The sequence below is a fragment of the Podarcis filfolensis genome (assembly GCF_964270895.1).
Source record: "Podarcis filfolensis genome assembly, chromosome: 15".
Classification (NCBI taxonomy): domain Eukaryota; kingdom Metazoa; phylum Chordata; class Lepidosauria; order Squamata; family Lacertidae; genus Podarcis; species Podarcis filfolensis.
Window position 1 is genome coordinate 21,730,230 of NC_139618.1, and position 19,574 is coordinate 21,749,803.

General features: G+C 46.5%; 1 protein-coding gene across 1 annotated transcript in view; it reads right to left on the reverse strand.

Moving 5' to 3' along the window:
- The window catches only part of UBASH3B (ubiquitin associated and SH3 domain containing B), a 79,736-nt gene that overhangs the window by 3,174 nt on the left and 56,988 nt on the right, over positions 1–19,574 (reverse strand). The window contains exons 4-14 of the mRNA XM_083588619.1: positions 19,309–19,507; positions 16,315–16,484; positions 15,592–15,800; positions 14,725–14,860; positions 14,488–14,608; positions 13,504–13,626; positions 7,700–7,792; positions 6,951–7,095; positions 5,367–5,473; positions 3,500–3,609; positions 237–2,711 (exon numbers count right to left, since the gene is read on the reverse strand). Coding sequence (XP_083444745.1) covers positions 2,574–2,711; positions 3,500–3,609; positions 5,367–5,473; positions 6,951–7,095; positions 7,700–7,792; positions 13,504–13,626; positions 14,488–14,608; positions 14,725–14,860; positions 15,592–15,800; positions 16,315–16,484; positions 19,309–19,507 — 1,551 coding nt within the window. The 3' untranslated portion in view covers positions 237–2,573. The remainder of the gene's footprint in view (positions 1–236; positions 2,712–3,499; positions 3,610–5,366; positions 5,474–6,950; positions 7,096–7,699; positions 7,793–13,503; positions 13,627–14,487; positions 14,609–14,724; positions 14,861–15,591; positions 15,801–16,314; positions 16,485–19,308; positions 19,508–19,574) is intronic.

The window sequence follows — 19,574 nt, forward strand, 5'->3', positions numbered from 1 at the left end:
GAAAGGTAGCCGTGTTGGTCTGCCATAGTCAAAACAAAAAAAATTTTTTTCTTTCCAGTAGCACCTTAAAGACCAACTAAGTTAGTTCTTGGTATGAGCTTTCGTGTGCATGCACACTTCGTCAGATACACGAAGTATCTGACGAAGTGTGCATGCACACGAAAGCTCATACCAAGAACTAACTTAGTTGGTCTTTAAGGTGCTACTGGAAAGAAAAAAAATTTTTTTGTTTAGACCTATTGGGGGAATGCCAACAGAGTTCGCACCACCAGCCTTGGCCGGCACTGCTGAGCATGCATGTTCGTCACAAGAGACACTTTACCTGTGTGAGAAAGCCATCAATGTTTAAACACCAGAGATGAAACTTCCATATGACCTCTAAACACGATGCTCAAAACAGAAGGCCGCCTTGTTGAGAGTCACCTAGAACTGGGAGACCAAAGCGATGTGAGAATGAGCCCTTCCTCATAACAGTTCTGTCCCCACCAAGATCCCTTGGGCTCATTTCAAAGATATCTGAAATATTTACAATGCTCCAATGGTGGCAGTAAACTAGCTATGCTATGGTGTTTTTTTTTAAAAAAACAGATCCTCCAATTGCACAAATCCCCATCAGACACCCCACGTTAAAAAAGCGAGCACAACGGATACTTGGCTCTTTGCGGTCACCCTGTATCAGTGGTGGTTTCTCCACACAGGTTTCTGAATCTATTCTGATATTTTCAGGTCTGCTGAACTCTCAACAGATCTACTGAAATGTATACTGATCTACAGATTGTCAGAAAAAACACACACCTTCAAACAAGACATGGCTACTGACGTTTGGGCTTTTAACATGAATTCCACAATGGAGAATCCATAAACCCTGCAGAAGTTGCTCCTTCAAGCCAGGCAACTCAGTGGATTAAAAGCAGAGTCAAATTGGCAGCTGTGTTTAGCAAACGGCAGGATGGTCCACTCGGCCCCCTCTGCCAGAATATTTTGTATTGTCTGCAGAATCAAGTTGCTAACCAATGAAGCTTTTTCCGAGGGTTTCTGGGTGGTCCGTTTCAGACTCAGTCCAGTCCTTTGACTGGTCTGGCCAATCTGAAAGACCTGATTAGGAGATGGAGGGGTTTAGTGAGCTGAGCCAAAAGCAATCAATAAGTTAGTAGTTCTCTGGACTGGCTCAGTAAGTGGATCTCGTCAGCATCTCACACCCATCTGAAGTTCTCTCTCTGTCTCTTGTGTTGGGGGTGGGGTGGGGGAAGGGAAATTGTGTGCAGCTTTCCTCCAAGAAAGCAAAAAGCAAAACTATTTTCGCCGATTCGATATTGGGCATTAAGTGTGTGGACAGCATGCTCTCCAAGGCTTTGAGGGACAAGGTCAAATTCTCTGCAGGGTCGCCAAATTACAAGAGCGCTGCTCCGATCCTTGCCTGCCAGATTTCATAATGCCAATGTTGAGGGGCTCGTACGTGCAAGTGCTGTGTTCAAAAGGAAAAGCAGGGCCTGACCATCTGTGGAAACAGAAAACTTATACCTACATTCATTATAGTAAGCCACCGTTGGCTGAGTGGGACACCAGACTAGCTATTTTGCATTAGGTGCAGAAGAAGGAACATAGGGTGCGAGACAGGCCTAAGGTGCAAAACCAGGAATACCTTAAGGGCATTTACAACAAAGTGTTACCTGCCTGAAGATGAAGTAGAGGAGCTTCTGGCCCAAATGATGAAAATGTAATGTGGTTTGGGCAGTTTAAGAACAGAAACTGAGCACATTCTACCCTTAAGTAATTTGTGCGCACACACTTTCCTTGACAGCGCCTGTCATTCAAATGCTTAAGAAACACATACACCTAATGTGTCCCGCTTTCACCCCATTTTCCAAGTACACATCATCAGCTTTCCAACTACACATTTTTCATTCAACTGCACGTTTTTTTTAAACACACACAAAAAAACCAAACCCCTGAGGCACATAATTCTACACTAGTTCTGATCGGGGGAGCCATTCCACTTCCTTCTGTCAAATGTTTTGGGGGGAATCTTGTGGAATGTAGATGTGGCACATAGAATAACTTAGCAAAATACGGTGTGGGGTGTACTTTACCCGAAATGGCTTGGAATGAAACGGCAAAGGTCAATCCTGTGAAAAATTAAAAATCTAACAAACAACAAAACAGAGAAGTCCACAATTTAGAACACAGTCCTAATTGTCACTAACGTTATACAGAAGGCAGTGAAAACTGGTTCTCCTCCCTGGAGCTTAATTCTTTTTTTTTTTTTAAAAAATTATATATTAAAGCTCAGTAGCTTACGTCACAAAGACATTTCTGCTGGACAGAAGCCTGAAGAGAGAACGAGAGAGTGTTTGAGTACACATATATTGTTCCACAATCCAAGCATACGTCTATATTGAGCTATTTTTCTAGACGCACGAATGCCACTCTGTGGAAGATATGCTAGAGTGTTATTTTTTAAAATCCATCTAAAAGGTTATGAGTAATTTTCTCCATCATCAGTAATTAGAAGGGGGAGAGGGTGAGGAGTTCCAATATATGAGACATTCTCCAGTCTTTTGAAAGGCCAGCTCTTATTCTTGTAGCAAAGTTTCTCTCCAGTTAAAGCCGCCGGTTGGTCCATGAGTGAGAGGGAGGATGGGTGGGTCAGTAAGTTGCCAGAGACCCGTCTCTCCAAGTTCTTCACAGCAACAGAAACCCAAGTATGGAATCTGCGGTTCATAAAAGAGATGGATTAAAAACCAGAAGGAGTGGGAGAGAGGAGAGGGAAACTACAGCGGAATAATTATTATAGTGCAGCATTTCTCAACCTGTGGGTCCCCAGATGTTGTTGAACTACAACTCCCATCAGCCCTAGCTAGCAAGGCCAGAGCTCAGGGATGATGGGAGTTGTAGTCAAACAACATCTGGGGACCCACAGGTTGAGAACCACTGTATGCAGCACGGAATTAGCACTCAATTCCGTATTATTTGCAAACAGATTCTTTTTCTGGAAGCAAATAACTCAGAAATGAGCATTAAACTTGCAGAAGTGTCTTTTATGCCATGCAGAAGCTCAAATATACATATACAGCTAGGGGAAAAGTCACAAAAATGGAACAGAGCCATTAATTCTCTGGCTTTCTGGAGCTCAGACAATAGGATACGATGATCTTTGTACAGTCGTACCTTGGATCTCAAACGCCTTGGCTCCCGAACAAATTGGATCCCGAATGATCAAAACCTGGAAGTGAGTGTTCCGGTTTTCAAACGTTCTTTTGGGAGTCGGATGTCCGACAGGGCTTCTGCAGCTTCTGATTGGCTGCAGGAGCTTCCTGCAGTCAATCGGAAGCTGCACTTTGGTTTCTGAATGCTTTGGAAGTCGAACGAACTTCTGGAACGGATTCCATTCGACTTCCAGAGTACAACTGTACTTGGAAGATTTTTCACTTGGGGGCAACAGAGGGTCCACCTCGCTATACATCTAAAGATCTTTCCATTACTGGTGGGTTCCCATTACCTTTCTGACCATCTGTACAAAGTCCTTGGAATTCTGAGGAGACAGTCCTTGCAGTTGGCAAGTACAGGCTTCCAGGGAGGATGCATGGGCCACTATCAAAATGTTATTCCCTGCAGGGAGAGAACATAAAGAAATTGACACATCACAGCCACCTGTTTGTGATGAAGTTTATAATGCAAAACCAACCTCAGGAGCCTCTGATTTCGAGTGGGGAAGTGGTGGGAAGGGTAGAGTGCTTAACCCTCCCCCCTTCCGACTATTTTCACTCCTTGAAGTCACCTTCTAAATGGGGTTCCTAATTGGACAAGGAGCCCCCGTGAGCCAAGGGGGCTTCCTGCTTTCAGAGGTTGACCCTCTCACTTGTGGAGGGTTGTAAGTAAAGGGGGGGTCATGTATTTGAGGGGGCAGGGCTTCCTCCCCATACCTCCTCACATGACCTCCACTCAGTTATGTGCTTCTGCAGTGATGTGCCTCCAACTTGGGTGGCCATCGTGTCTAGTAGGCAAATTCATGGAGGAGAAAGCTCTTGATGGCTACTAGACATGATGGCTATGCTCTGCCTCCACATTCAGAGTTCTAGTTACAGGTAGGTAGCCATGTTGGTCTGCTGTAGTCGAAACAAAAATTTAAAAATCCTTCCAGTAGCACCTTAGGTAAAGGGACCCCTGACCATTAGGTCCAGTCATGGCTGACTCTGGGGTTGCGGCGCTCATCTCGCTTTATTGGCCGAGGGAGCCGGCGTACAGCTTCCGGGTCATGTGGCCAGCATGACTAAGCTGCTTCTGGTGAACCAGAGCAGCGCACGGAAACGCCGTTTACCTTCCTGCCGGAGCGGTACCTATTTATCTACTTGAACTTTGACATGCTTTCGAACTGCTAGGTTGGCAGGAGCAGGGACCGAGCAACGGAAGCTCACCCCGTTGCGGGGATTCGAACCGTCGACCTTCTGATCGGCAAGTCCTAGGCTCTGTGGTTTAACCCACAGCGCCACCCGTGTCCAATTTCGTGCATGCACACAAAAGCTCATACCAATAACAAACTTAGTTGATCTCTAAGGTGCTACTGGAAGGATTTTTTTTATTTTGTTTTGTCCACATTCAGAGGCAGCAAAGCTTCTGAATACCAGTTGCTGGATGTCATAGGAGGGGAGAATGCTCTTGTGCTTGGGTCCTGAGTGTATCTGGCAAGCATCTGGTTAGCCACTGTGAAAACTGGACGCTGGACGAAATGGGTCACTGGCCTGATCCAGCACGACTCTTCTGTTCTTAAATGTGTGAAGGGCAAAAAGGCCTGAGCAGGGCTAGCAAAAAGGCCAATTTACACATGAACATTCATCATTAGGTAGCTGCAAAAATGCTCTTGGGATTACTTTTAATACAGACAATTGGGCTCCTCAACAAAATGCTGCTGTGATTCCATTCTATTCTATTCCATTCCATTCCCTGTCCCTTTTCAATTTCCCCAGTCTGCCAGTCAGGGAGCATTCCATGCTCAGTCATCACTGGGCTAGCTTTTTTTGGGTCCCTTTGAATTTTTCTTACGATGTATATATATATATTTTTGGTACTACTACAAATCTTGCTGATCACCAAAAGCAGCTTATTGTTGTGCATGAATGCTGCAATTTGGTTACATGAGCAATGATGCTCTGACCATTGGAATTAGATAGAATGATCTCTCACTCCACCTTGGGGACACTCCCTGCTGCTTTCTGTGGTTTAGCTGCACGATCCTTTCAACCTCCCTTAGATGTATACGTGACACTACAAAGCGACTTCTTGAGGATGCAATTCTGTACACCCCTGGCTTGGGAGTTAGCCCAACTTAACTAAGCAAATCCTTGACTGCAAGGTGGGGTTTTACTTGCCTTTGGCTTTGCATTCACTTAGGATCTCTTTTGTTACTTGGTAGCTTCTGCTGATGTATGTATCATATGACTCTGAAATGCCTAATTTGCTCACCGGTATATGAGGTCTGTGGACAGAAAAATAGAAGTGTAGAAGAAAAGCAGGAGCGGGAGAGGAGAAGCAGCAGAAGAGGAGGTGGTGGTCCACCTGTAATAATGCCTTGTGGGGTTGGGGGAGGCCAGGATCCAACCTTCCACCTCCGCATGAATTCAACAAACCCAACGACAATCCCAGGGATCCTCCCACTCAGCCTCCACTTCTTCAAATGCAAGATGGTTGGGATGAGAAGAAAAGCTAGAAGGAAGCCGAACTCTTTGCCAGAATAAAAATGGCTAGGCTTCTACCATGTGTTCATGGAGTGCAAACACACACACACACACACAGACACACACACAGTGGAAGGGTCTCCCTCGGAAGGTGGTGGACTCTCCTTCCTTGGAGGTTTTTAAGCAGAGGTTGGAGGGACATCTGTCATGGGTGCTTTAGCTGAGTTTCCTACATTGCAGGGGGTTGGACTAGATGACCCGGGGGTCTCTTCCAGCTCCATGATTCTATGTTCCTATTTTAAAAATGTGTCTGTGGTCTAAAACATTTTACATAAATACATCTAGCATTCTACAGTTCAACATGGCTACTAGTCACGGCGGCTATGCTCTTCCATCACAGATGGAATCAGTCATGCTTCTGAATACCAGTTATCAATGCCAGTTATCAATTAATACCAGTTATCATCTGAAGGCAGCCCTGTTTAGGGAAGTTTTTTAATGTTTGATCGCATTCTTCTTCTTCTTCTTTTCCTTTTCCCCCAAATAGCCACAAACTACAGTTCATAACTCATCTGGCTCCTAACACGAGGAGCTTGCTCTCCGCCTTTTACTTCAGGCATCATGCCTCCCCCCTCCTCTTGCAAAACATCTGTCTGGCTCCCTAACCCTCCATCTTCATTCTCCAGATGCAGAGATGCTTACAGAGCATCACCTTCCACGCTTCAATTCAGCTCCCTGGCAGTCGGCTCTTTCCTGCCGTAAATCCCATTGGCCTGAGTAGGCTGCTGATGAAATGCACCACGGATGAGCTGGTTGGGCTTTTCAGCGTGCAGAACCATTACCCTCAACCTGTTGCCCTCCTCCAGAAGTTTTGAACTACAGAGGAAACCGCCCTATACTCCGACAGATTATTGGCCGACCATGCCAGCACTATGTCTACCCTGACTGGTAGTGGCTTGTCAGGATTTCAGATGGGAGCTTGTCCATCCCTACTTGGAGATGCCCAGGATTGAACTGTGGATCTTCTTCATTCAAAGCATGCACACTGCTACCACTGGGCCACGATCCTTTCCCATCAAAAGGGGAGAATTTCTCCAGATCACCTCTCATCAACCCCCGCCAGAATGGGCCATGGTCTGGGATGATGGGAGATGTAGCCCAAAACATTTGGAAGGCATTAGTCTGGGTAAGGGTGGGGTAGAGGAACACAAGCTCCCTGTGTTCCAGCTTCACAAGGTCCCAAACAAACAAAAAATGCACCACATTGGCTTCTCTTACCTATAAGTTGTATCCACACTCAAACTGGCTGCCGCTAAGTCCACTGGAGGTATCCAGGCAGGCAGGGAGCTCCCAGCGACCCATTTCGTCCACTCGAATAAGCCCGGCTCTACACGAATCTTCAGATTATTTTCCTGCTGCAAGCCTGGGAGTTGAACAGTAAAAAATAGGGCGCTCTGAATAAGAAACACATTACAAGTCCGGGACAGGGACATAAATAGGACACTCCAAGGCATTTTCTCATTCCTGATTTTGCAAATATTTTGGGAGCCCTTAACTAAAAATCCACTATTTTTCATCCCCTTTGGGGGATGGAGCATCAGAAGCTGCAGGTATGCAAAGTAACCGTAGGTTTTGTCCCGCTATGGGTTTTTTGGGGGGAGGGAATTTTCACTCCAGGACATCTGTGCCTCCCCTTGCATATAAATTCCTCCACCCACCCCCCTCAGTTATAGCTATCAAAATGAGACATCACCCCTGTTTGCAGAAAGGACCATCAGAGTTTCAAAGGAAGGAAGGAAGGAAGGAAGGAAGGAAGGAAGGAAGGAAGGAAGGAAGGAAGACAATATGAACAAAGCATGAAGGCAGCCCTGTATCAGGAAGTTTTTAAGGTTTGATGTTTTAGTATGCTCTTATATATATGCCCAGAGTGGCTGGGGACACCCAATCGGATGAGTGGGGGTATAAATAATAATAATAATAAATTATGATTATTATTTAATCCAGCTACCTTGCTGCCATCTTCTTACCTTTCAAAATATAGTGTGCAGTCTGTACGCAGCGCAGTGACGGCGAACAGTAGATGTGGTGGATGACTGTGTTACTTTCAAGGAGGGCCTCACCTGTTTGAAGACACATGCTCAAAATAAGAGTGCATTCAGACCTGGGGAATATTGCATCAGTTTTCCTGAATGCTACAGATTCTTTCTAATTATCCCACCTTCTTTCTCCCAAACTCAAGGTGGTGTACATAGTTCTCTTCCTTCCCATTTTACCCGCACAACAACCCTGTGGAGTAGGTTAGCTTGAGAGGTCATGGTGAGCTTCATGGCAAGAGTGGGGATTTGAACCTTGTTCTCCCAGCTCCTACTCCAGCTCTCTAACCACTACCCCATACTGTCCCGGCTCCTGCTTGCTGGTTTCCTATGGCCATCTGGCTGGCCACTGTGAGAACAGGAGGCTGCATGAGATGGGTCATCGGCTTGATCCAGCAGGCTCGTCTTTTGTTCATATATTCTTAAAGGTAAAGGTAAAGGGACCCCTGACCATTAGGTCCAGTCGTGACCAACTCTGGGGTTGCGGTGCGCATCTCGCTTTATTGGCCGAAGGAGCTGGCGTTTGTCCACAGACAGTTTGTCATGTGGCCAGCATGACTAAGCAGCTTCTGGCAAACCAGAGCAGCGCACAGAAACGCCATTTACCTTCCCGCTGGAGCGGTACCTATTTATCTACTTGCACTTTGACGTGCTTTCGAACTGCTAGGTTGGCAGGAGGAAGAACCGAGCAACGGGAGCTCACCCCGTTGCGGGGATTCGAACCGCCGACCTTCTGATCGGCAAGTCCTAGGCTCTGTGGTTTAACCCACAGCACTACCCAAGTCCCATCTTCATATATTCTTAGCCAGCTATTATTATTATTGCTCTGGGTCGGTTTGCTCCCGATCAATAGTCATTTCCTGTTTAAAGCAGGGCTTTTGCCGCTGGGGCCACAGCAGTTCCTTCGATATCTGGCAGATAACCATTCCAGTCTTAAAACAAACACAGCACAGTTTGGTGGCAAAGCTAGACTCATTTTCCACCTGCAGGGGGCAGCCACATTGCATTTGCCAACTCTTACAATCCTGGTAGAAAAAACTGACAGATTTCACTGTGACTTCCCATCTGCTTTGAGCAAAGAATCTTGCACTCTGTATGAATACAGGGCAGACATTATTTGAGCATCCCAGGTGATCCGTTCTGCTGTAAGCTGGGAACACTTCTGGCTGTAATTGTCCTCTTCCTGCAGCCCACCGAAACTAACAAAACAATGGGGTAGGCTTCAGGGAGACTACCCCTTCATTATTTTAAGGACTGCTTGTGTTCAGAGAACACTTAATAAAATAGGAAAATCGTTTGTCCATATAGTGCTGTTGTTGCAACCAGTTATTTCTCTTATAAGAAAGAAAGATTGTAGCTCAGTGGTAGAACACATCCTTTGCACGCAGAAGGTCCAAAGTTGAATTCCCAGCACCGCCAGTTAAAAAATATTAGGTAGTGGGTTAGAATCATGGAGCTGGAAGGGACACCCCAGGTCATCTAGTCCAACCCCCCGTAATGCATGAATCACAGCTAAAGCATCCATGACAGATGGCCATCCAACCCCTGCTTAAAAACCTCAAAGGAAGGAGAACCAACCACCTTCCAAGGGAGTCAGGTCTGTGTCAGGACTATGCCAGAGATGACAATAATGAACTAAATGGACAAACCTGTCTGGTCTGGTATAAGGCAACTTTGTACTTTTGGTCAATTAAATCAATTGATTCATCCTCTCTCAATCTAAGGCAGGGCACTCCAACACATGCTTGAGGGCTTCTTTGGAGGCCCTTGGAAACATTTGATGCCCCCTGCAGCCCTTGCCCTGCCTTCCCAAAGCTAGGTAAGCAAGGTGCTGGGCTTTGGGAAGGAGGGGTGAGGGTTCTGACATGGTCCTGGAGTCCTCCTACCTCCTTCCCAAAGCCTAGTTTGCACTTTCCCAGCTTCGGGAAGGAGGTGGGAGGGCTCTAGGACCCTGCCAGCCTCACGCCTCCATCCCAAAGCCTGGTGCCTCGCTTAGCTGCCTTTGGGAACATGGGAAGGGGGTGCCAAATCCTGGTCTTGTGCCTCATCCTGCGCGACAAGGCAGTGTGTGGCCCTCTTGGTATGAAAAGTAGGACCGTCCTGATCCAAGCCATAAGGATTCCTAACTGGTGCCAAATCTACTGCCTTGATTTTTCTCCCCACAACTTCTGATTGCCAACCCACAGATAAAGGAGAGGTCCTCTAGCAACATGAAGACTCCCTAGCAGGCCAGTTTAGAGGGGCATGGCTGGAGCCTGCCCCCTTCCTACCTTCTCAAGAGACTCCCTCCTGAACACACACCCTCCTATTGCAAATGCAGCACAACTTATATCAACATCATGCCACTTAAATCAAACATTTCTAGACAGGAACATTTCTTTCTGCATCTAATTATTACCCTGACCTTTGACACCTGAGATGCACATTTTCAGGGTATCACCCTCTTCCTGAAACTGTAATCGGTTTTAACTGTTTTATAAGACTGAATTTCAAATGGTCGTAACCTGATGGTGAAAGGCGGAACAATGAATTTAATAATAATGATACCAGAGCAACAATTCTATTGTGCTCACAATAAGGTCCTGAGGCTTCTACACACAGAGATGGGTAACTGGACTGCCCACAGTTTGCTGGGCGAGAAAGCAGGCAACTCTCAGGGTTGTGAGTGATTGTTACAGCCAACAATTCCACACGTGCTAAAATAATGCTTTGTCCCCTGCTGTATGACTAGGTGTCGAATGTCTTGCTTCCCTGAGATATTTTGCACGGAAGAAGCAAGGAGCCGGCCTTCTCACGCAGTGCTTGGAGAATCTCAGCATTGGGAAGCTTCCCTAGCGACTCGTTCCATTTCTCAAACAGGCACTCAAATCGATGTGTCACTACAGCAGCTCATGGATTTGCAGCCAAATGTGTTTTCGCTGCTGAGCTGACAGTTATGTGCAAATAGAGATCACAGCTTAAGTCGTCACCTCCAAAGTCACCCCGACAATGGCTGCTGCTCGTCTCGCACAGGAACTGGCACAAATGGCAGCACAGAAGGGCAGCAGGGCCACCAGGCAAGCCTTGGAAACTGCTGTGCTCATGCAGAATGTAGGAAAATTGCAACAGCTCTCTGTCTAAACCAGCCTTTGCCAACCTGGTGCCCTCTAAATATGCTTGACTACGTGCTGGCTGGGGCTGAGGCGTTTGAAGCCCAAAACCTCTTTAGAGCACCAGGGTTGCAAAGCCTGGCTTAAACCAACCAACCAAAGAGACTTGCAACAATCCTAGGCTCAAGGTCCATTCAGGGGCGTAGCTAGCTGCTCCGGAACCAGAGTGGTGGGGGCGGGGCGATTCGCCCATGGGGCTGCGATGGTAATCCGCGCACAGGGGTGCCGCCAATGGGGGGTGTGCCACGGCGAGCTGCCCACGGAGTCCGCCTGGCGGACACAAGCCCCACGCTGCTGTTTCGGGCAGTGCGGGGCCGCGAGCCACCGTGTCACTCCCAGGAGAGACAGATGGCTTGGGTGGGCTGCAGGCCAGGCCCCGCGGTAAGTGCCGCCCCCCACGGTGTGCCATTTTGTCACCCCCTCAAGGATGACACCCAGGGCGGACTGCACACCCCGCACACACCCTTTCTACGCCCCTGGGTCCATTCTCCCAATGGCTGCCGCTGCTGAATAAGATTAACCCTTGGCAGTAATAGCCGTGTTTTCCACCTCTTTCTCTTCTCTCCCCTTCACCACACTTGGAGTATTTGGTTCAGAGCCAATACAAAATTGGTTCCCTGCCAGTTAATGACTTACAACAATAGACAGGGCGCCCAAGTGCAAACGATGTCAGTGTAAAGGAAATAATTTCTCTGAACATAAGAGCATGTGGAGAGCCTCATCTAGTTCTTACAGCGGCCAACCAGATGCCTGTGGGAAACCTGCAAAAAGGACCAAAGCACAGGAGCCCTTTCCCCTCTTGTGGTTTCCAGCAACTGCTTTTTCAGAACCATTACTGCCTCTGGAAGCAGAGAGCATAGCCGTTGTGGCTCGTAGCCACTGATAGCCCTTCTCCTCCATGACTTTGCCCAATCCTCTTTTAAATCCATCCACATTATTGGCCATCACTGCCTCCTGTGGCAGTGAGTTCCACAGTTTAACTATATGTTGCGTAAAGAACTTCAGCTTGTATAGCAAGCTGCACCAGCTGAAATCCCAGCTTCCGCTGCTAGTGCGTCTAGATGCAAAAACAAAGGGCAGGTCACCTGCACATTTAATGGAAGAGGGCATTTCGCCAAATGTAGTTTGTCATCTAAGCTGAAATTATCTTTTTTTAAAAGTCTTTTATCTTCTCTTGGTATTTCTTCACCTATTAAACCTAAAAGAAGGACTTTTTATCTATGTAATGATGGCAGCGAGAATGCTACTAACTCAAAAATGGAAAGAAGAAGAACTACCAACAAAGGAAAAATGGCAGACAAAATTGATGAAATATGCGGAAAGTGTGAAACTGACGGGGAAGATCAGAAACCAAGAGGATCAAGTATTTGCTAGAGACTGGAGTAAAATTGTGGTTTATTTTTTAAAAAAAACACTTTAAAAAGTTAAAATCATTGGTAGCGTAATGACATTTGTAATGTGAAATTGATTATGATAATCAGAGATATAGAATAGTTGGACAAAGCATAAGATGCAGAAAACTTAACCTTTTAATATAACAATCAATGGATCAATGGGAGGGAGGGGAGGGAGTCTGAAGGTTCAGAGAACCTTGTAATCTAATGTTTGAATTAGAGATAAAGTGTATAAAAATGTGAAAATCTAATTTAAAAAATATGTTTTAAAAATGAAATTCTCTTTTTTTACAAAGCTATTAAAAGTGCAGGAGCCCCCCCCCCCTTTGCACCCAGGCACTCTAGCAGTCAAGCACAACTAACGGGGTGGTCCTCCAGATCTTGTTGGGTCTCCACTCCTAGTCGGCATGGCCGACAGCCAGGGATAATGGGAGTCATAGTGCAGCAACACCTGCAAGGCGCCACACTGGCTACCCCAGGAGTAGAGGATCATGGGAAGAGGTGAGCAGGAGGGACATGGTGAGGAATGGGGTTTTTCTTTCACTGAGAATGAAATCTGAGCCAGAAGAAGAATTGGGAAGTTGTAATTTGAGGTGAGCATGACCAGCCCCTGAGGCTCATATTTCTTAACCTAGAAAATCTAGACTCTGAGACATCTCTGATTTCCAGCTCATAACGGCTTCTTTGCAGTGGGCCTAATGCACTTTAATTCAAGGTGATGGCAAGTAGGAAAAGCCACCCCTCCATTGGTACCTCTCGTCCCCTAATGCCCAAGAGCCAGAGTAGTTTTGGAAGAGTTGCAAGACAGAGCAAGCAGGCCTGATTTTATTATTATTACTATCGTGGTCGATGTGCTATAACTGTTCATGTTGTGGTTGGATGTTTGACAGACAAGGATCCGTTAAGAGAGCAAGAGAGACTAGGACCCAAAACTCTCAAGGCGAAACCAAAGCAGCGCACGGAAACGCCGTTTACCTTCCCGCCGGAGCAGTACCTATCTATCTACTTCCACTCTGACGTGCTTTCAAACTGCTAGGTTGGCAGGAGCTGGGACTGAGAAACGGGAGCTCACCCCCTTGCGGGGATTCGAACCGCCGACCTTCTAATCGGCAAGCCCAAGAGGCTCAGTGGTTTAGACCACAGCGCCACCTCTAATAGAAAAAGAAAAATACTGTTCCCCAAGTGGGGAGCTTACCCACAAGCCGTGCTTGAGTGCAGCCAAACACGGTGATGGGGGCATCCTTTTCATAATCCCTGAAACCACCACTCCGTTGAGGTAGGCTGTGAGGCATATTCAGGTTTGTCCGCATGTACCTTCCTGTCAGGAGACACAGAGAGCAAGGAGGCAAAAATTTAGGTGATTCCCCCAGGTGTATGTCCTTCAGGTAGCAGTCCTCAAATTGTAATGTGAGTTCCCCCAGCCACCCAAGAGAGGCAACAAAACATTTGGAAGATTATGTGACGTTCCAGAGAGGGAGAAGATCCTGCAGTAGGGAGTCCCAAGGTGTTTACTTGAGGGCAGCTAGATCCCCACCCCAATATAGTTCCTCCTAAGAGTGAGAGAATGTCAATACATCTTGTCGTTCCCAAGCAGAGCTGCTCTCCATGCATTCAAAGTGTGCAGAGGTCAAAAGCCCTATGCAACAGCCACTTGGGTTGGGGGGCAACTGAAAAGCAAACACCCTACTCTACAACTTTAAAAGAAAAAAATATGGGTGTGGGGAATGGAGGCAGCGTGCATCCCTTGAACTTGTAATGGAATCTACCAGACGGTAGATTCTGAAGACGAAGATTGGTCTGACTGGATCTGTGGAGTCCACTTTGAAATTTCAGTAGTGGAGGAGGAGTTTGGATTTGATATCCTGCTTTATCACTACCCTGAGGAGTTTCAAAGTGGCTAACAATCTCCTTTCCCTTCCTCCACCACAACAAACACTCTGTGAGGTGAGTGAGGCTGAGAGACTTCAGAGAAGCGTGACTAGCCCAAGGTCACCCAGCAGCTGCATGTGGAGGAGCGGGGAAGCGAACCCAGTTCACCAGATTATGAATCCACCGCTCTTAACCACTACACCACGCTGTGCAGATTCCTCCTCTATTCCCAGTGAACTAATGTCTGCTCTGATGGCATTGGATGTCTCCCAATAAAAAAAGTAAAACACTGTGATAGAAACAAACTCACCTTTGGCATCAAAACACTGTGAGAGCCAGTATTTTCCAAACACAACGTCCATCCTTTCGCCATGTCGGCAAACGAAAAGGCACCTCTTCTGTGGCCCAGGTGAGTTGGCGATCCTTAAGGGCTGAGGATGAGGTTAAAAAAGCAACACCTTAGTATAATAAATAAACAGCCTTCCTTTCCCCCCTTCTGGTGTTTCAGCCTGCCTTGGAGGCAGGTAAAGGTGCAGATGAACCTTACCTGCATGCTCTGGCAGAAGATTGTGAGGGGCCCAGTATCCCCTGGTCCTTGGTCTTCCTGCAACCTTCGATCCATCACTCCGTCAGTGAACATCAGGAGGGAGGGGGACGGAGTGGCGTTCAGAATGGAATATGACCTGCCAAAACAGGCACAGGTGGTTTGTGGATGCTGACGCACATTTCATCTATTTAATGATGTACAGCCCACTTTCCCCCATAATAAAGTATGTACAAGGCATCTTACAAAAGGACTGGGCAGGCTCTGAGTGAGATGATCAGCCAGGATTAATGGGTTGCAGTTTACTAATTTCTTTTTTTTTCTTTGGAAATAATTTTTATTAAATATTTTCTTGAATTACAAAAGAATGCGCAATGTCTCTTTCTCTCTCTCTTTTTGAGATCATAGAGTCTCTGAGTTATGTTCAACGTTAGACAATTCTCTATCTAGTACAGGATTGAAGGGAAAGAGAGGTGGGAGGAGAGAGTGGCTCGTAAATTTACATATTATTTTTCCTTTTTTCAAAATTGGTTTATGTGTGAGGTTTTTGTGGCAGCGTCACTTGAGCAGGTTCTCTTTCTATTCGTTCGCTGGTTTACATTGGCAGTGAGAGAAGACCCATTTAAATGAATGAACCATCGTTAGATAGGTGCATGAATGTCAAAGGACTGAATCTGACTAGGGAGATATAAATAAATACAGTAACCATAATCATAGTCAATAATTGATGCCCGAACCAAAAATGACTTGTTTCTTCCTCATCCATGAGTCAGCTTGAGCTTCCCTACCACCACGCTGTGACCTTCTAGTGGCAGACTCATCCACAATAAAAGCCCTTGCCACCCATGCAAGCAGGATCAGACCTCTTACCCATGGAACACCCATGTGCCGCACTCGTCTGCTTTGGTGATGTAATTCTCGGGCAGCAGCCCAGAGCACCCTGTTGCCAGCGAAGTGCCGTAAATCCAGCCTTCGCTGGTGGTGACTTGCTCCACGGGAGACATGAAGATGAAGTCCCCCGGGACCAGCTCCAGCTCGTCATCGTTCTGTGGGGTGTATGGGTAGATCACCTGGAGGGTCTGCAAGGGGTGGAGAAGGAGAAAGCCTTAAGCCAACGGTGAATGAGCAGAAGAACATCAGAAACTGCCTTGTTGCAAGTCACTGGTCTATCCAGCTCAGATTGCCCACAATGCCTAGAAGTGGACCTCCAGATTTTCAGAAAGGGGACATCTGCAGCCCGACCTGGAGATGTTCGGGACTGAACTAGGAGACCTTGTTTATGAAGAGCACATGCTAAGCAATGGCTCCTCCCCAACCAACCAACCAAAAATAAATCTCTTTCCCCAGTAGCAACTGCCCTCCCTACCCTAGTGCTCCTACATCTTATGTGGATGGGCACTGGGTTGAGACAGAACAGACCTTGTGATCTGGATTAAACCCTTGGAGCCACAACTTGCCTGTGCCTTCTTTATATTAAAGCAGACATGGATCTTCCTGCAAGAAGCCTGGGAGCCTACCCTCACTGCGTGTTTTGAATCAAACGCAGCAACCGCCTTCATTTCCCCTAAGGGGAACAAGGAGTCCCACGCTTACCTCATGATTGGCAAATCTAATATCCCGGGAGAATATTGCAGCCACCCAGTCGCAGCCCAGCTTGACGTCTATGCTCTGAGCTAACTTCTCGAGCATCGGCAAGTGGCTGGCTTGGAAGTGATAGGCCAGGGTGACGTGGAGCTGCTTCTTGTGGGGTTCCACGTGGACATCTGCAAATTGGAAATCTGTGGTCAGTTGGGAGCCACTGGGACGATGGGTGAATTGGATATCAGCCAGGTTAGCCTAGCTCAGAGCTGGTGAGTCAGGTGCTTCTGGGATGTTTTTGTTGTCTTTTCAACCCCTATTGAAGACATTCCTTATTTTTTTATGTAAAAAATAAGGCTTGTAAGAGATGATTAAGGCCCCATTTGCACTATGCATTTAGTACAATATCATGTCCCCTCAAACAGTCATGGCTACCCCACAAGGAATCCTGGGAAGTGTTATCTGTTGGGAGTTTTCTGGAAACTTCCATTCCCCTCACAGACCTGAGAGGCCAGATTCCTACTCGGCCATGAAGCTCAGGGGGCTATTGACTGCTTCTCAGTCTACCCCCACCTCACAGGGTTGTTGTGGGGATTCGATAGATAAATAAAAATCTCTCTACACAGGGGACTATGGGAATGGTAATTCTGTGTGCAATTCACCAGCATTTTAGCGCAAATCTCTCCTAATGTACACATTTGCACATCCCACTCCCCCCCCCCCAGCATACACATTTTGCAAAGCAATTTTCCCTAATAGTGAATATGAAATACAAAAATGCATTCTAATATATATATATGCATTTTAATGTATATTTTAGGCTGTGCATTTCTGGATGCATGGCTATACTGAAGAGCTGCGTTGCAAAATTTCAGGAATGTGCAAATTCCAAAGCATGGCTGAGTTTCGGTCTGCCTGTTGTTTCAGAAGGTGCTAATGAGAGAACTTTGCCTTTCAATGCAAACTTTCATCATTCTGCCCGGACACTGAGGTCCAGTGCCGAGGGCCTTCTGGCAGTTCCCTCGCTACGAGAAGCCAAGTTACAGGGAACCAGGCAGAGGGCCTTCTCGGTAGTGGCGCCCTCCCTGTGGAACGCCCTCCCACCAGATGTCAAAGAGAAAAATAACTACCAGACTTTTAGAAGACATCTGAAGGCAGCCCTGTTTAGGGAAGCTTTTAATGTTTAATAGGTTATTGTATTTTAGTGTTTTGTTGGAAGTCGCCCAGAGTGGCTGGGGAAACCCAGCCAGATGGGTGGGGTATAAATAATAATAAATTATTATTATTATTATTATTATTATTATTATTATTATTATTATTATTATTAAACTGAATGGTGCTTCTCCCCCATCTCTTGCCCATCAACGAAAAGGTTTTGTTTACAGGCATCTTGAGACACCGAGAGGATGCAGGAAACACCAGCACTGCAAGCACAGAACAAACACGCATCTGTCAGAAAGGTTAAAGAACTGCCGAAATGTCAGCTTCCTTCTCAGGAGATAATGAATCAGAGGAAGTATAGATTCTGTTTTTCTTTTGAAGCAATGAGAGTGGGAGGGCTGAGGTAGAACACAGTGGGGCACCTCTCTCTTAGCTCAAGAACGAAAGTTCAGATCTCCAGGAGCTCAAAAAAAGAGAAGGAAAAAGGGTCTGTTCTCTCAGGACTGACTCTTGATATTTTGCATCGCAAAGTGTTGGAAAATAGAAAGAGCCACACAAGGCACGTCCAGAGACTGGAAGCCCCATTGTACAATCTGTTTATTTTTTTGGATTGTGAATATTATTTATTTTTGTGTAGCTGAAGCAATTACAGAAATGGAAAAAAAACCCCGCCAAAAAAATACAGTGCATAAAACAGAATATATATATATTAAACAGTTAAAATATCTTGTGCTCCTACATAATCTCAGCAAATGCAGAAACTTCACTGCATGTAAACCACCCTAGGCAATCTACAGAGCAAATGAACTGCCAGAAGTGGAGGAAGTGGGGGATTGGATCCAGCAGAGGGCTCCAGCAAGTGAGCCAAACTGCATATTGAAAACATGGTGAAGGTGGGAATAATGGCAAACTGGTCATATGTCAGGAAGATAAAAAGCCCTTTACTTGTGTTACGAATGGCATATTATACAGCATGGAGTCTGGAGCCTCTGTAACTAAAAGACTGCCACCCACTATAAGAAGCTGCCCTCCACCAGGTGTCCTTGCACCTTCAGAAAGTTAGGCAAGCACTTCCAAAGACAGGGCCTTTTTTGTGGTGGCATCCTGGTGGTCAGACTTTATTCCAATACCTCACCTGGCACCATGGATCTCTCGGCACCAGCGTTGGCTACAGTGTTCTGGGACAGCATGAGGACAGCAGCAAAGTCAGGATAGTCTAGTAGACACACCATTGAGAGCACTGGTATATTGCTGTCAGCAGGCCAGGTCTGCAGTTCTGCCCCTCCCTACCAGCCACTCTTGCAACAAACTGAGTTTAAAGACCTGGATATGTAAAACATTTCAGCCTGGTGCAGAAAGATCGTAAGTGTGAGCAACCAGCTTACAGAACTAAGAATGTTCTATGAGTGGGTGCCAACACAGAAAAGGCCCCGCTCTCTGTTCACTACCCATCTGCTCTTAACACCGAACGATCACTGAATGATCTTAGAAGTAAGTAGGTGGTGGGAAACTTTAGTCTTCCAGATGTTGCTGAACTACAACTCCCATCAGCCCCAGCAACTATGCTCAATGACCAGGGGTGGTGGGAATTGTAGTTCAGCGACTTCTGGAGGGTTAAAAGTGCCCCACACCAGTCTTAAGAGCATGGAGAGGTTCATATGGGAGCAAGCAGTCCTTGAGATACCTTGGCCCCAAACTTTATAGGGGCTTTCCCAACTTTGTAAAAAACCCTGGGAGGCTTTTAAAATCATAAATACAAAGAAGTCTACATGGTGGAACAGAAACATCTTGCATTAAAGAAATAAAATATAAAAGTTAAAGAAGTTGCATCCTGTCCTGAGCACCCACCGGCTTTAGAAGTGGCTTCCATAGCAAAGTCCGCGGCAAATTTCTTGAGGACCTCGGCGCTGTCCTCCTTGACAAAGAGCCCAATGAAGTTGGACGAGGTGTAGAGCTCCAGGGGCAAAGGGACGGGGAACTTGCACCGCCACCGGGTCACAGTAGCATGGAGAGCTTCACAGAGTGCCTCGACTTTGCTGTCTTCGCACTGCCAAGAGACTGTGGTCAGTTTAGAGGCCATGATCCGATGCACCATGAGCACTGGAAACGTGTAC